Below are 14,825 nucleotides of genomic sequence, written 5' to 3' on the forward strand. Positions count from 1 at the left end.
TCTAGATTTTTGGTCTTGAAGGTTCCCTTAACCAGAGATGTTGATTCAGCCATGAAGCAACCATTTTTCTTGTTCAGAAAAGGATCCACTTGTCGACTTGTGTGCGGAGGAGATCTCACTCCCTCTGCTGTTTTGGTTGTTGCTCGGACATTTTTAATCGCACAAGAACAAAAACAACCATCAAATTTTGGCTTTTTGTCAGTTCTTTCGAATTGCACCAAGTACAAAATTGTCAGACTTTTATAACTGAGACTAGACGGTCTCGAAGAGGATTCTAATTTTGGAGTCATCACCTTGTATATTAAATATATTCAAATTGGGGTTCATCTTCTTGCCTCTAAAATATTAATTACTTGATACAATTAGTCCAATAATCGACGTATTTTTATATAAGTACGGAACTATTTACGCAACCTTACATTGCTTATTTATTAAATATACTATAAGAAAATTAAAATTCAAACGGAAAAATATGAACCAAAAACTATTTTTTTCTGACAAAAAATCTGTTGAAGTTGTATATAAGATTTATCCTTTAGTTTTAGCAATAATATAAAGCAATTGCAAAAATATTAGCGTCATAATATGATCCTTTGTTTTATTTTATTTTTGTAAGACTGGATCAATTTTGTAGGAACATTATTAAAGATAGCTTAATAAATAATTGTTAAAAGTTTTTTTATCAATTGTTATAATTATATCTAATTTTCATCTGGTATATTGTTATTTCATGACAAAATATGTATCTAAATCGTAACTATATTCTAACAACGTGATGAAAAAAAATAATAATATTTAGTTTCGACAAAAAACGCAAGTTTGCCTCTAGAATGACCTCAACACCCACTTACTTCTTCTAACGCCTAATTGTCACATATTATAAAAAAGGAAATTATTTGTAATTATAATTAATAATTAATTACATTGCTATATAAAGGGATGTCTGTATGGTTATATTTATGAAAAGGGGTTGGTTTTAGGAATTTATTTGAAAAAAAAAAAAAAAAATAAGAATTTTCGGGAAAAAATTGAAAAATTAAAAATTACAAATAAATTTTTCTTCAAAATCCATAATTATTCTAAAAAAATTAAATTTTTGTAAAGAAATTTCCTAAATGCAGAGATGTAAAAAAAAAATCCTAAGCTGTTCATTAAAATTAATTTTTATTTTAAATTTCAAAAATTAATTTTTTTGACAAAAAAAATTAAGTATTTATTTTTCGGAAATTTCTTGAAAAAATCCATAGTTATTGACAGACAGAGAATTTTTTTTTAAGAAGTTCAAAAATAAAAACTAATTTAAAAAAATAAATATATCTTTTTTTTTCAAAAATTAAATTTGGAATATAAAATTTTCTTGGAATATTTAATAAGAATGTTTATTTATTTTTGTTCTTCAATCATGGCCAAACTAAAAAAAGGGATTTTCTTAAAAAAATAGTTATGTATGCTGTTAAGGATTTTTTTTTGGCTTTCAAAGCTATGGCCATATTAAAATAGCATTTTTCCACATACTATTTTTTTTTGCTAACAAATGGCTATTTCATGTAAAACAAAAAATGACAAGGTAAAATATGAAGAACTTTTCTCTCTACATGGTCGTATTTATATTTGCATACTTTTATAAAAAGGTTTAGACAAAAAAAAAAAAAAAGAAAGAGAGTTGAGAGGAAAAGAGAAAAAGACAAAGGATCTTTGACAATAATATGAAAGATGGGCGAACGGCAGTTCAGCTTGAATATTTTTTCTTCTTTAAGTTTTTAAAAAAGTGTACAAAGATACATAACAACATTGAGCGAAAATATTTTTTTATTTTATATGAAACAGAAGAGTTCAGAATTAAATATTAATTTCCTAATGTCCCAGGTAACTCTGGGCAATCCTACTCTAATTATTATTAAACTTAAAGAATCCTAACAAGTTTGAGGGTACCTCAAAAATGACACTATCATATTTTAATTCAGATTAACTCTCCAAAATATCTTTTTTATTTTATCTTATTTCAAGTTGTAAAGGATATCTTGAATATACAATACATGGGTACATCCTAGAGAATTACACACATAAAATAATTAATGTTTGAATATATCTTCCTTTCTTTTTTATTTATTTGACTTTTAACATTTAAATCTTTATAGAAAAACAAAAAAAAAAGTGGGAAAATTATTATTGAAGGAGAGGAAATTGTTCAAATGTCTATACGACTCTATTTGGACCCTCATTAACATTTTGAAATATCATATTTAATGTTTATTCCTCCAAATATGTTCATTTATATTGGTTGACTATGAAATTATGGCCTAATTATACAAACAACATCACATAAATTCTTATTTAAAAGTTATGTTCTAAATATTAGCTAACACATAATAATAAAGATTGGTGTGTCAGTTTGACGGCTCCTCATTTTCGAGTATGCACTTAACAGCTTAGAAATGAGTGACTACTTAATCTAAGGAAGAAAAATGTAGCAACGAGCGTTTATAGCTAAAGAAGAAAAGGAGAAACATGTCTATATTATTTAAGGTTGTATCACTCCTTAAGATGGGACTTCAAATCGGCCCAGTCCCACGTCCCGCCCAGTTTTTGAACAAGTCCCAAATGTTTAAAGCACCCTATACATGCATTATTTTAAATAATATTATACTAAAGTATCTCAGTTGACCATTTGAATTAGTTTGCTAAAGCTTTAAATATATTTAAAACATGTGAATTATATTTTTTTAAATTTTTAAAAGATTTTTTTTATGTTGACGTTACTGGTGTATGCCTACGATGACGTCATTTATCAAAAGATTGTTATATGGGGTGGCTTTTCACAGCATTACCTCGCTATCACATGTATTTTATTCCTCTGACTTGATACGTCATGGCTATTTCATAGTTTGATAATTAAAGGAACTAATAAGTTAAGAATACGTATGCTCAATTTCCAAAAGGACAGGCATACAATACATCAAAATTTTGGGTCGGATGCATCTCTAATATAAATAAAGCTTGTTTGTCTATTTATCGACGCCTTATAACTCCGAGCAATGCCGATGATTCCCGAGAGAACATTATAAAGATCAAAACTTGATATTAATTTTGTTAAACTTAACGAATTGGGAACTTTATTTGGATTTGTCATGATTTTACTCCATAGCACAATTTTTTATTATTCTTGAGTGATCATATCTTTGTATTTATAATTTTATGTTAGAAAAACACGAAAATGGGCATTTTAATTCAATAAAAATATTTCATTTTAATCTCTGGATATGTTTTTTAATGTATATCAACTCATTTTTTCCATTAAAAAAATGTTAATGAAAAATGTAACTAACTTAAATAGTTATAGACTAGTTTTTTTAAAGTTCAACATTGACCATATTTAGATTTCCAAGAAGAGAACAATTAGGTGAGGGGGGGGGAGTATATTAATAATATTTTTTATTATTGTTTTTGTATAATTAGAAAAAAATTGGAGTCTTTTTTTTTTTTAGTTACGATATTTGTACATTTGTTTTTTTACAAAAGATATTTTGTATCTTGAATTTTAGATTTTTTAAAACAAATATATTTGTTTTTCTTTAATTTTTTTTTTAAATTTATGTAAATCTTTAACATACACATTTGCCCTTCACAAAAAACGTATATTTCCCGAATTTACATTAAAAAGTCAGTTGGCACCCCTGGAAAAGACGTAAAAAGTGGAGTCGTGGGAGGGGGGAGTTTAGTCAAACTAAAGCTATAGATCAAAGTAGAGAAACGCCCCCATTATTTTGAGGAGGTTTTATATCACTTTTATGATACCTCACTGAGGGACGCCATCGTGGGATGGGCTGGAATGGGGGGTGGTGGCCCCACTCCAGTAATTAAGGATTTTTCTGTTTTTAACTATAAAAATTTAATATTGGAATTTTTTTTTCAAAAAATTTAATATTTGAAATTTAATTTAATTTTTCAATTTTTTTTTGAAAATAAATCTCTAAAAAATTTAATATTTTATTTTTTTTTTTCAAAAGATTTAATTTTTCAATTTTTTTTAAATTACAAATTCCAACCCCGACAACTACAATATTATGACACAGACGAAACTCTGATGAAGACAAAAGCTGACGAAATGATGACTAAGACTATTGGGTGACAAAGACAAGACAAGACGAAACTGAAAATAGCTGACAAAGTTAACACTGGCTACAACCACTACCTTTTACAAATATTCATCACGTGGTCTTCGTTTCGCCACTTGGCTAATAGCTTTTCACATACAGAATGGTTTCCAATTATGAAGATATTTAAGATTTGATATCCATTTTTTTCTTCTTGCGACTTCTTTTGGATTTTTGGGAATGGGAAATTTAAAAAAACGAACGTTTCCTTGGAGCTATTGGAAATTTGACTCAGTTCTATTTTTGCATTCTCAGACACTACAATGACCCATTATTTTGGAGTAATTTGTTTCAAATTTACTTTATAATAATATTTAATACAAAAAAAATTATAAACGTATTATTACTTATTCAAACTTATTAATACAACATACAATAAATAAATAAGTGACGTCATAGAAAAGCGACATCTTGCGGAAATATTATGACAAATATTGGCCATACTATTTCCTCAAGCTAGCTAACAGTGCTCGATGCGCTAATTGGTCTAATACTTTAGGTAACTCAATTTTAACAGTTCTGTATCTTTTTCTGAATTTGAATAATGGCTTTGGATCTCTTAAATTTATCATTTTAGATAACTATGATCATACTTGAATACCCATTTTGATTGATTTTTTTTTTTTTTTATATAAACTTCAACAAAATTTTACATTAAAGTTAATAGTTGCTAATGATTTATCTTTAAAAAATTATTACGTGTCTAGGTTTTGTAGACTAAATAATATAAAAGATCTGTGGATAAATGGAAAATTGAAAAAATGACATATTTTTCTCGAATTATCTTACGATAAAAAATAATAATTGTACAAATCAAACTATTTTTTGGAATTTTCAAAACATATCACTTTGATTTAATTCAAAAAGCATTGTGTAGCATTGACATCAAGCAGAGTTTTCCCAGACGTCATAAATTACATCATAATTGAAGGAGACGGTATCTTGGAGGCTCAAATTAAGAATTTTACGAAATAAAATATTTTCAACAACAAAGGTATTTAGGTAAAGTCTCGAGACTTAAGTACTTCCTGGTTCATCATATTAGAAAGTTTTTCTCAATCTGTTATTATACCTATTAATTTCGTGAGGAGAGAACATATAAATATTGAGTAACGACGTATGAGTGTACTCATGAAAAACGAAGAGTGATACTCAGGATTTCTTAGGGAGTAATCTTCTATATTATTATAATAAAGTTTGTCTGTTTTTCTACGCCTAATAATATTCTGTGTAATGCCGGCTACTACTGCAAGATTAAATAAAAGAAGACTTTTAGACCGACGACTTTTGCTAAAAGAAAACTTTCCCAAGGCAAATTTCCCCAAAGACAAGCCTTCCAAGATCAATTTTCTAGTGATTACATCCAGTCATAAATTGCAAATCATTTTCTGGAATACTTTAATAGCAACATATGATCTGCATGATTACAATCATGTATAAATTGTTGTTTCTTACAAAACATTATACTTACTTTTATACATTTTGTTGTATTCAATAGTATTATTGAAAGGACTCTATTTCTCCACATAGTATTATGTACATATGTCTGGAAATTATTGAATTGGGGAAGCCTTAAATCTATTTATGAATCTTTATATAGAGGAGAGTGAGGATACATGTTCCAAAAAATCTTTTTTTTTTAAACTGTCATAAGTTTCACAATGTAAAAGATAATTCAACACCCGGGCAACATAACATAAGTAGTTATCTAAGATAAATAATTCCTAAGTATTTTTGATGTAGGGCAATAATTAATAGCCATATATTAGTGTTTTCAAAACTAACCAAAAGTAGGATACTTGATACAGACATGATATAGGGTAGGAGGATACATGATACAGAATAGGATTAGACATGTTACAACAGGAGGAAACATGGAAAAACTGTCATTGGTTATATTCAAGCATTTGTTCGACTTTTTAATACAGTTTATCAGCATCAAGTAAATACATATAATTGCATATATAAGATAAACAAATAAAACATTTACAGAAACGGAGCATAGTTAATAATAAATTTAAAAAAATATATTTTTTACTATTTATTGGGATTGATAATTAAAGTATAAAATGAAATTAGACAAAAAGCAAAACCAAACATAATTAAATATAATATATTTATTTATATATATTACGAGTACATATAATAAAAATAGAGTGAAACAAGTCTCCTCCATAGTGTTGGAATCAGAATAAATGATGTGAACTGAATATTCAAACTAATTGTATGTATGTCAATTAATTGAACAACATGCTAGACTATGACATTTAATGAAATAAAATTAAAATCTCATGTTTATAATAGAAATATATCTAAACAAACACTTACTAAAATCTTTACTTTTAGCGTCAAAAATTTCAATGTCGAAATTCTCTATAGTTGAATGCATTAGGCAACCCGGGCTTTATGTTGATTTGATAAACAAAGGAAGGCATTCAACTGTATAAGAACAAGGGGGTTAAATAACTTTACATTTTAAAGTTATTGGCATTTTAACATGTCTCCTCCGTAAATAGTATCCTCACTCTCTCTATTTCAATACTAAATAAAACTCTATTCATTTGCTCTAAATAATTATTTTTTTATTTCCTGATACTTCCATTAACTTTCCCATGGTTCATTTAATGAAGTATTTATCCTTACATTTTAATATATGAATTTCATAAATAACATTTTCATCCTTTGTGTCCTGATAGGAATTCTTAAGAATGTAGGAGTGATCACATCGTATATTGAAGAGTTCAGAGTTGTTTGCTATATCAATAGTTATAAAACTGCTTCTAAGTTATTACATTTATTTGATGTGATTTGGGTTACGAGTTTAATTATTCCAGAATTATGAAAACAAGACCATGGAAAACCTTTCGATAGGTTGTGTGATCCAGCGTTTATTTGAAGTTGCGTGAGTATGAAACATAATTCGGACTTCAAAAAAATATTAAAGAAGTTTTTATAATTATTTATACTTTGATAGATATTAATAAAATAATATAAATATATGTATACATATTTTAAACTGTTGAATATTTTTGAATATCGAAGAGGGAGAATTAGAGTTTGACGAAAAATTATATTATATTTATTGATTGACAGTGAAGTGAAAATACGTTTTTCTCTCGTATTCAAATTTAATAAAATATTTTAGCAAGGATTTTGCGTACAATATATTAATTGAATTTAAATAAATAAAAGCAATTTTATTTTTGTTAAATACGAACAAAATTTTATTTGATTTCTTAAAATTTACAAGTAACAAGATATCTTATAAGAAATTAATACTAATATTTTTTCTATATCGTTATTCTCAACAGAATTTAAAATATATTTAGTAAATGATACAATAAAAAAAACACACCATACTTAATATGAAATCATTTAATTATACTACTACTCTCAATCCATATAAAGTAGAATATGAATAGAAATAAAAGATGGTAAATGCTCAACAAAATATATCACAAATTAATATATTATAGGGATAGAAAACTGTTATATTTGGTTTATAAAAACTACTAGTACTTTAAGATTACAATAAAACTAGGAGATAAACAACGTAAGAAAAAAGTTTCACAACAGTGCCAAATAGTTGCACATCCCAACTCAAAACGATGAGTGTGCTAAAATTAAAAATTTTAAACAGCATTTAAACTTTATTATTCTAGAACTGTTATAATTATTGTGCTAACAATTGTTTATTTTTCAATATGCCCTGACAAGCTGTGGTTACTAAATTTTTATTCATGACCTGTGACCAAGGTTGTACCCTTATCAGTTTAGTGGTTCAAGCTTTAATCAACAAGTCAATATTATGAGTTTCTTACTTGCAAATTCAACGTTTTCCAGTGATTTTTTTACGTCACCAGGGTGACACAGTTGTATCTGAGTTTAAAATAGATAAGGGTTTCTTATGGACCTAGAAAAGTGGTTTTAGGTACCAGACGCTGTAAATAAAAGAGGGAAGGGGTGGGATAGATTATGGATCCAAGTCCGCTACTAAGCGTTCCTGGGCCCTAAAAGTGATAACTTTGAAATTTCTTAAGCAAAGGTTTCCCAAGCTTTACTATGTCAAGGTTCCCTTCACTAATATATTATTAGCTGATACACCCTTTATACAAAACATGTGTACTATGTAAGTGTAGACTTAAAGCAATCCTCAATTCTCCATCTTCCTGCACCCCCCTTCCCCATTGACTCCCCACACGGCACTCACTTTTAAAACAGTTATATTAAGCAACCTTGGTTTTTGGGACCCAAGAGAGAAATTTGGGGCAGTACGCACTCTTCGTATAAAGTAGCTGTGGTTCTGTTTGTATCAAATATCCTTTCCTGGGACCGAATTTTCTAGCGGCACCCTTTGTTTTAAGTTCGTGTTATCAACCTGAGCATGTATATAAAAAAGAATAGGGATGGAAGACGGGAACCGACACTGTTGAAATAGAAAAACCGAGACAAATAAAACCACTGAACCTGAACCGGGCATATCCATGCCTCTGACGCCAAAACTATATAAATCAATTCCCCATACTTTTTGTAGAATTTTTTTAGTTATCGTAATAATTTTTTATTGTCTTGTTTAAAAAAATTACACAATGTTAAGATGATTGAAAAAAAAAAGTTTTTGTCAAATTTGGCAGTTTTAGAAAATACAGAAGTATTCTGTCGAAAATAGTATTTCGTTTTTTATGTTTCATACGCATTGTTCCAAATGATCAAATCTGATATATTTTTTTACTTCTAATACACAGAGAGTACTGAAGAAGTATCCCGTTTTTATATATTATATCAATACGTAACTAGGTTTTGTTGATTAAAGATGAAACGTCCGATATGAAGGAATCCTAGAAACATTTTTTTTTTTACATACAAACAATATATATAAAAAATAATAAATATACAACATTTTAGTGAAATACAATTTCGGAATTTCAAGTAGGAACAATTTTGTACACTTAAAAAATAAAAGTGATCAAATTATCCAATCTATTTTATAGATGTCTTCACCGGAGTCTCCTACGACAGCCATCCCTCCGGCTAAGTTTAAGGAAGGAGAAAAGATTCTTTGTTTCCATGGCCCATTAATCTATGAAGCCAAAGTACAGAAATTAGAGGAGAATGTGGCTAAAAGTCGACGTCGCTACTTTATCCACTATCATGGATGGAGCAAAAACTGGGATGAGTGGGTACTTGAGCCTCGTATGCTCAAGTATAATGATGCAAATTTGTTGAAGAAAAAAGAACTCACTCGTGCACATGAGGCTAAAGGACGTGCCGCTAAAAAGACGAAAAGAAAAGCTAATGACATGGAAGAGGAGTCCGTCAAAGGTGTTCTATAGTGCATTATTATTAATTAATTAATGAAAAATGTATTTAATGTGTCATTTTATCCTTTAGTTTTGAAAACAGATGGACCTCCAACTTCTCAGGAAGAATTAGAGAAAGAAAAAAAAGACCCTTCCGATGGAGCAAGTACCTCTCAAGAAGAAACTCCATCTCAGACTGAATCAGAGCCAACAGTACAACCTGAGGAACAGTTTCAAACTAAAATCGAAGTTCGTATTAAAATACCTGATGAACTAAAGCCCTATCTTGTAGACGACTGGGACTATTTAACTAGGCAGCGTAAATTAGTGATCCTCCCTTGTCGTATCACTGTCGAAACAATGTTGCAAGACTATATCAAATCCAAGAGTGGGACGTCTAAAGTAGCTTCAAAAATGAACCGTGAGTCTGCTATTTTGGAGGTGACTGCGGGCCTTAAAGAATATTTCAATGTCATGCTCGGATCTCAGCTTCTTTATAAATTTGAAAGAGAGCAACATGCGGATATTTTAAAAGAGCATGGAGATTCTACTCCAATGTGTAAAATCTACGGTGCAATTCATCTATTGCGTTTGTTTGTGAAATTGGGTGGAATGATTGCCTATACTCCTCTTGATGAAAAAAGTGTTCAATTACTCGTTTATTATATTCATGACTTTTTAGCCTACATGAAAAAAAACGCATCCTCTCTTTTTATGATCACTGATTATGGAACAGCTCCCCCAGAGTACCATCGGAGGTCTTTATAAAATTGTTTGAATTATATTTATCTATTTATATAAGCATTCCAGACATTACCTTATTATATTGTATAGATTATATGAATTTTTATATGTTATTATTGAAGTGTAAATATATACTCGTTGAAATGATAGGTTTGTTACATTTGATAAGGGTTTATGAAGTTGTACATTTATCTTAAAATAGTTAGAAATGACTCTAATTTAATATATCGTTTCAACTCGTGACAGCTTTATTCAAATGAATCGAGTCTGATAGAGTTAATTGTCTAAAATAATAATTAAAGTGTTGGCCGTCTTAACTATGTTAGTTGGAGTGGAAATATAATTCGGATGTTCATTGGGGGATGTCAGCTGATGTAGATTGAGTGACGTCACTACATCTTTGTTGTCATTCATGCGGTGATGTTATGACATAAATATTATTATGAAAAGTTAAATTGCTAAGCTTCATAGATCTTTGGTGAGAATGGAAAGCAATGCTCCGCTTTTGTATGATCTTCTTGAAATCAAGGAATGGGATCCAGTGGAAGAGGAGGTGAAAGTGGCTACATCGTCATCTTTTTCATTATTAAATTTTGTTCCTGGCCTTGGAAGAGGTACAACGAGGAACTTGAATGGAGTGATTCTTCCCTCATGGGAAATTGTAATATCAAGGGACGAAACACGTTTAGCCGTTTTATCTAATTCATTCCTTGAAATATATTCCGTCCCTCAAACACTCATAGGTATTTTTATTTGTTTGCTTCTAAGCGATTCCTTAGCCTAATCATTATTATTTAGGGAGAAGTAAATGCTTTGATGAACCCGTGAGTAGACAAGTGGTCTGGTCACAAGACTCTGACTATATTCTGATTCCTTCAGATAATGGGAAAAAATTTTCTCTCTACGATGGTTTCTCTGCACATCTCATATACCAAATTTTTTCCCCATCATGGAGTGGAACAACTTCTCCTATTTGTATTGATTTTCTTGGGGCTCCTCCTCATTCCACATGGAGCGATCAAGTCCTTGCCATATCCGATAAGGGAAAAGGAATATCGTTTCTCGTTGGAAAAACCGGATTTCAAGAGTTTGCTAATTTTTCTTTTGGCGTAAAAGATGTTTGCTGTGCAGTGCATACCAAAAAATATAAATTAAATGTAATAGCTTATTGGGATCCAAGTCATAGCCTATATGTTCTTGGAGTTTGGCGACCCCTTAATGAAGAACCTTATTTCCAAAAAGTGGATACCCATACTGAAGGAGCAGATGTCCATCCCATTCTAAAAATGTCTTTATCGCATTGTGAGTCCAAAATTTTGACTCTAGATACAGAAGGAACCCTCAAAATCTATCAAATTCCTACATTGTCTCTTCTGTCTATAAACCTTCTAGCGGAACAACCTCTATTTGATGAGATCAATCCTTCTCTTTTACAAGATCCAAAGTTAGTTGACCGTAAAAATGATTTCCTCAATTCATCTGTAAAATGGCATCCCTATCAAGTTGAATGGTGGGATAATGATGCTGTCATCATTAGTCGCTTTTCGGGCTCAGTTTCCATCATTACCGTTGAAGCCAATAAAGAGTCCAAAAATTTACTTGGAGATTCTGTTGAATTTTTTGCTGATATTCCGTGTATTACTCGACGGTTTGGTAGATATATATTTTGTTTAGAGCGTGATTATGAAGAAACTCGAGACAACGAAGTCAATGAACCTATCAAGAAAAGTTGGCCATGGAGTTTTTCCGACAAAAATAAAAACAAGCATATAATAAGTAATTATAGACTTATTGCAATGGTGAAGATGACTCCTGAAGAGTTATACCAACGAAAAATCGACAAAGAAGAATATGGTGAAGCCCTTGTTTTATCTGAAGTATTTAGTCTCGATAGCGACTTAGTTTATCTTAGAAGGTGGCATTTGTCAGATTTTTCGGTAATTGCTCAAAGTGATTTTCTTTATAAAGTTAGTGAAATCTCTACGATTATTCAAGAGTGCCTTGATACAGTACCCAATAATATCCATGACGCGAAAGAATTACTTCAGTTTGGTCTGAAATCAGTTCAGGCTGAAGAAATAATCAATCATGACTATGAAAAAAAGTTTCAAAAATATATAAAACTCTTAAAGACATACGAAAGACTTATAAGGTCTTTCAATCGTCAGGATATTAAATTTAATTCCCAGTTTTTTATTAAATTTCGAGATACAACTATAAAGAAATCTATTCAAAACTTTGCTCAACTTGGATACTGGGACTCTATTCGAGTACTATTTGAAATGCATTTTGAAGAAATTTCAGATGATTATATAGATCTGATATCTAGTATCCCTGAGTCATATTCTCCATTGGAGTATTCATTTATTCTTCCTTTTGCTGACTTAAAAACAAAGAATGTCATTTATCCATTTGGTAATTCGAATTCCAATTTGAATGGATTATCCTTTGATGCCCTACAAAATTGGTACAAATCTAGATCTTCAGCAATAGAAAAGGCTACTGGCCTTCCAGATAATTCAATTGATTTATTGGACTTCGCAAAAATTCATGGTGTGGACATTGATGAAGAATATTATCTTGATTTAATTACCTTACGTACTCTTATTTATGATTTGGGGAAAAGTGATCTTAATTATACTATATTCAAAAAGATGTCAAATGCTGAAAAAGTGGATGTGTTTATTCTTTGTGATAATTCCAAAGAAAAAGTTCTTGTTTCTCCTCGTATTCAAGAATATCTTATACCTTTCCTGGAATTACAGAATAAAATAAACGACGGAAGTTATAATACCATTTTAAAAGATTATTTTAGTCGTTCTCGTCCAAGAGATATAGTTTTTGATAAAGAAATCATATTTAATTTACCGGAAAGAAAGATAAAAGATCCGGACTTTATTTCACTCTGTTTAAATTCATTATTTCGATTAAATGATGATTATGATACTCTTTGTGAAATATTGTTACTCTTCATGGAACATTCAAACTTGAATATTTTGCATGAAGTATACACGGTCATGAACATTAATGTAATCACCAAAAAATATGGCTATTCAAAGTCCATGAAAATGGGATGTCAAGATTATAAAGATGTTGAGTATATTGATACTGTTATTGAGGACCTGTGTCGAAATGCTATCTTTCTTCAACATATTGAGGTATGTAAATTTTATCCTTTTTATTTTTTAGTAAATATTTATTTAACATGATAACTGTTTGTGTCAAGATTTATTGTTTAGATTGTATATTCAGTTTGCATTATTTTTACTAAGTAAGCAGGATTCAAACCTTTCTTTGATGACAATTACTTGAAGCATATTTTTTTTTCTTTTTTAGTTTCTATCGATAATAATGCAAAGTCTTACGACATACTAATTTTTGTTTAAAACTATATGAATTCGAATTATAATATTTTTCATTCATTAGTAAGTTTGAATTAATTATACATATAATTAATATCCATATATATCATTGTTGTTGAATTTGTTTTAAAATTGATGTACATTTTGTTCATTTAAAAAATCATGGAACTTTTATAATAGTCTCGCAACCTCATATAGTGTAGACAACTTAATAAAGGACTGTCTAGTTACTAATATATACTCACAAAATCTATCATCTTACTTTTCATTAATCTTATCACTTTTCTAAGAAATTTCTTTCTATATTAGTGTAATAATATGAATGATTATCTTCTATTATGTCGGAAAAAAATTTTATTTCTAGATATTCTATTATTTTAAATTGTTTTTTTGGCATATTTAATTTGAAAATACTTAATTATTTTCTGTTATAAGTCAATATATTTCCTAGATATTAATTTCATTAATCTTTTAAGTTGTATTTGAATAGAAAACTTATTATATATTTGGGCTGGAGGGGCTGTAGTCCCTCCAGCCCAAATATTTAAAAAAAATCATTCTTTTATTTTTTTTCTCTAAAAATATAATATTTGAAATTTTTTCCAAACAAATAATTTTTTTAAATTTTTTTAAAAAAGTTTTTTTTTGGACTAAGTTTTATTTCTCAAACTTATTGTGAACAAACAGATGCAGATTTTTTAAAAAATTTCCCAAAAAATTATTTTTTTGTGAATAACTTTGTATTTTTGGAACTTTTTTCTTAAATATTTGAAATTTAATTTTTGAATTTTTTTGAAAAAAATTCAAAAACCTAACCTGCCCCTAAGAATAATCCAGCAGACTGTTTTATATTAAGGAAGGAAGCAAATTGGGAGTTTTTCCTCTTCTCAATTTTTGTTCAAGGTTGCTTTTGTTTTGACACACTACATATGGAAGTATACATTATACGGAAAAGCAACTTAATTTAATTCAACTATTTTTTAAATCTTAGTTTTGTTCCTAAGTAACAATAAGTAGGTTCATATTTATCTTCGAATTTTAAATCTTGGATTACGTAATAAGACGTAAAAAAAAGTTACAACTTTTCTTTTAATATTATATTACTTTGTATACATTTTAAAAGTATATTTCTGAATATTTTATTTTATCTATAACAAGTTCAATTTTATTATAATAATGTGACATATTTTACCATTGCGTTGAGGGGTTTTACAGATGATTACTTTTTCTACTTAGTATATCTTCAATAGTCTTATATTTTCATG

General features: G+C 29.0%; 2 protein-coding genes across 4 annotated transcripts in view; both read left to right on the forward strand.

The window, feature by feature from the left end:
- The first annotated feature begins 8,962 nt into the window (after nt 1-8,962).
- MRG15 (MORF-related gene 15) lies at nt 8,963-10,345 on the forward strand. 2 transcript variants are annotated; one of them, XM_040717404.2, is made up of 3 exons: nt 8,963-9,083; nt 9,146-9,476; nt 9,546-10,345. In XM_040717404.2, the coding sequence occupies exons 2-3, from the start codon at nt 9,146-9,148 to the stop codon at nt 10,220-10,222; spliced, it is 1,008 nt and encodes a 335-aa protein (XP_040573338.1). In that variant the 5' UTR covers nt 8,963-9,083; the 3' UTR covers nt 10,223-10,345. The 2 variants fall into 2 exon arrangements, with proteins under 2 accessions (XP_040573338.1, XP_040573337.1); XM_040717403.1 differs by lacking the exon at nt 8,963-9,083 and having other exon boundaries at nt 9,090-9,476.
- A 225-nt stretch (nt 10,346-10,570) lies between these two features.
- The window catches only part of LOC121122422 (NBAS subunit of NRZ tethering complex), a 71,944-nt gene continuing 67,689 nt past the window's right edge, over nt 10,571-14,825 (forward strand). For both annotated transcript variants that reach the window (XM_040717401.2, XM_040717402.2), the window contains exons 1-2: nt 10,571-10,941; nt 10,997-13,356. In XM_040717401.2, coding sequence (XP_040573335.1) covers nt 10,683-10,941; nt 10,997-13,356 — 2,619 coding nt within the window. In that variant the 5' untranslated portion in view covers nt 10,571-10,682. The remainder of the gene's footprint in view (nt 10,942-10,996; nt 13,357-14,825) is intronic.

This window comes from Lepeophtheirus salmonis, chromosome 8, assembly GCF_016086655.4.
Source record: "Lepeophtheirus salmonis chromosome 8, UVic_Lsal_1.4, whole genome shotgun sequence".
Classification (NCBI taxonomy): domain Eukaryota; kingdom Metazoa; phylum Arthropoda; class Copepoda; order Siphonostomatoida; family Caligidae; genus Lepeophtheirus; species Lepeophtheirus salmonis.

Coding starts and splice junctions, on each gene's coding strand:
- MRG15 (XM_040717404.2), top strand. CDS start 9,146: ATGTCTTCACCGGAGTCTCCTACGACAGCCATCCCTCCGGCTAAGTTT. Junction 9,477..9,545: donor GGAAGAGGAGTCCGTCAAAG/GTGTTCTATAGT, acceptor TTTATCCTTTAG/TTTTGAAAACAGATGGACCT.